Source organism: Triticum dicoccoides, chromosome 3A (assembly GCF_002162155.2).
Source record: "Triticum dicoccoides isolate Atlit2015 ecotype Zavitan chromosome 3A, WEW_v2.0, whole genome shotgun sequence".
Classification (NCBI taxonomy): domain Eukaryota; kingdom Viridiplantae; phylum Streptophyta; class Magnoliopsida; order Poales; family Poaceae; genus Triticum; species Triticum dicoccoides.
Window position 1 is genome coordinate 110455782 of NC_041384.1, and position 2480 is coordinate 110458261.

The 2480-nt window shown below is 49.2% G+C and overlaps 1 protein-coding gene across 1 annotated transcript in view; it reads right to left on the reverse strand.

The window, feature by feature from the left end:
• Window positions 1–942: 942 nt before the first annotated feature.
• Window positions 943–2480, reverse strand: part of LOC119267448 (probable RNA-dependent RNA polymerase 3) — a 29295-nt gene continuing 27757 nt past the window's right edge. The window contains exons 18-19 of the mRNA XM_037548830.1: window positions 1610–1785; window positions 943–1519 (exon numbers count right to left, since the gene is read on the reverse strand). Of these exons, the coding sequence (XP_037404727.1) occupies window positions 1271–1519; window positions 1610–1785 (425 nt within the window). The 3' untranslated portion in view covers window positions 943–1270. The remainder of the gene's footprint in view (window positions 1520–1609; window positions 1786–2480) is intronic.

Consider the following 2480-nt stretch of genomic DNA (forward strand, 5'->3'; position numbering starts at 1 on the left):
CCACTATGAAGCCTGAAGACGTCCCTTTCGTCAGCCTGGCCAAATTCGATGCGAATCTAGCTCTGTGGACGTCGCGTGTTCCCGGTCGCTGGCAGCTCAGGTCAGGTGAATCTCCGTAAAAGATGCCTATGGCGACACTGGGATCCCCTTCCTTCCTTTCTTGTCTAGCCACAAGTAACCACGTTGAATTGACTCGCTGCACATTGTATGTGTGCACCACGTCCACGTAACACATGCGTGCATGCGCCCTAACCCCTAAAACAAGATGGCCACGGCGACCCGTTCCGTCGATCGGTCGTCTGCGATATCCCGTGAGGATCCCGGGAGATCTGTGGCAGATCACGCAGGATCTCTCCCTCACTCGTGTTCCTCTTCTTCGATAGATTCGTCGGTCGCCATCTCCAGTGATCCGTTCATAGATGAGCAGTGCAGTGCAGGCATGCTGGGATTTCAGTCTTGTCTGAGCGAAAGGTGGGAAAATTGGAGTACTTCTGATGCGGACATCTGGCGCAGAATAATGCGTGGTCGTCTACAAAGTACCCCCTCGGTGTAAAAAAACGTCTTACATCATAAGACAGAAAGAATACTAAGTAAAATATGCTATTCAAGAATACTAAGTAAAATATGCTATTTCCTTCTATCCATATTAATTGTCACTTAAACGGGTGTATCTAGCACTAAGATATGTCTAATTGCATTCTAATATGGATTGAAGGGAGTAGTACGTTGCTAACATTTATTACAGATATGAAACACTTGCCTCACGCTCTCAATACAATCAAATTGCTTCTTTTTTTTCAAACCGCACTTTGAAATTGCTTTTTTCAAAGTATTTTCCCAACCTTTTTGTACAACAGCACTGGCATGATTTTGTAAACTACAAACACCAAGTAAAAAAATAGAGCAATCGTCCATAAAAACAAAATTCTAGAGCAACCGAAACAAGCAACACCAGATTGCAGCGTGACATTGTATCTGGCTACACTGCATTGCATTAACGTTAAGGTTCTGAGAAGATTACACAGAGGATACGCAACGAACAGGGAGATGACATGCCATCTCTGAATACAAGTGGGATTCTTGGTGGCAATACAACGCGCACTTCGAGCGCACACACACACACCACAAGCTTGAGGCAGGTACGAATAAATACAGCCTGCAGTCAACCCATCGGTTTGAAACGTCCACACCTGTTATTACGAGCCACAACAGACGCCTACTTTATACAACACGGAGTCGATCAAAGTCACAGCAGCCCGTCACGTCGCTGCTACCTACGGCGCTTCTTCGTGAGGTTCCGAGCGACCGTCAACGGGACGAGCACCTTGTCGCCCTCGGCCTCGAGAGCGTAGAAACGGCACAGCGCACGGCCCGCCACGTTCCACACGAAGCCGCATCTCCCAGCCTTCTTGAACCTCGCTGCTTTCTCGTAGACGATCTGGTAGATCGTGCAGGCCTCGTCGAACACTTCGTCGAGGTTCCTCTGGGTTTGCTCGAATTCAGCGGCATCGTAGAGCATCTGCAAGGCAAAACGAGCCGTTTCAGAGTGCTTTTGTAGGAGCCTCGGTTATATGCTGCTGTCGTTCAGGGGAAGACTGGGGGAACTTACGTATTTGTACTTTTGGTAGAGTTCTTTGAACTTCAGGTCTGTTTCTTCCTTGTCCTGATTGTCAATCAGTGGCCCACTCTCGCTCAAGTACTCCTGATAGCGGCCTGCCCAGAGGTTCAGGTACTTGTATCCTGAAGATGCTGCTCTCTCCGTGAAATACGGGTCCAACAATATCTCTGATTATAACAAGACCAAAACACAAACAAGAGATTATACCTAAAATGTCATCTGACCGAACAGCTAACAACAAAATCAGGAGCTGCATGCCATCGGAACAAAAAGGATAGACGCTGGTCTTGCCATATTGCAGTCACTATATTTCTTCTTGAGAAAACATCCATTTTACTGCCCTGAACAGGATGGATGGTTCACATAACCCCATGTGACCATTCTTTCTGCTCTCTTAACCCCCTGATCTATCCAATACCGTTCAGAAATCGTGTTAGGTGGGTTTGCTCAGGTGTTTGCTGATGTGAACAAGGTCAAAGTGGTATTTGACCAGTGGGGCCCCCTCGTCAGCGGCAGCCCCTCTCTCCTCCTGTATGCCGAGAGCGCAGCCGGAGCTCAGTTCATGCCAACAGCGCTGCAATTCTTCGACCGTGCGTCCAACACCTCCTCCTCGCCTTGAAAGCCTTGTCCTGGAGCTTCCCCTCGCTCCGCTATACGTTCCTGCGTCTATGTCTTCTTCCTCATAGGAGCTCGTGTGTGTCGAGTTCGACGGCAGCAGCGCGCGGCGGAGCTTGGCCACGCTATCTGGCCTCCTCCGTGCTGCTCCAGCTACAGCGCTGTTTTCACATCGCAGCCACCCGCTCTCCCCATCTGACAGCATCTGGGATGCCACCTCGGTAATGAAGATCTCATATCATGACCC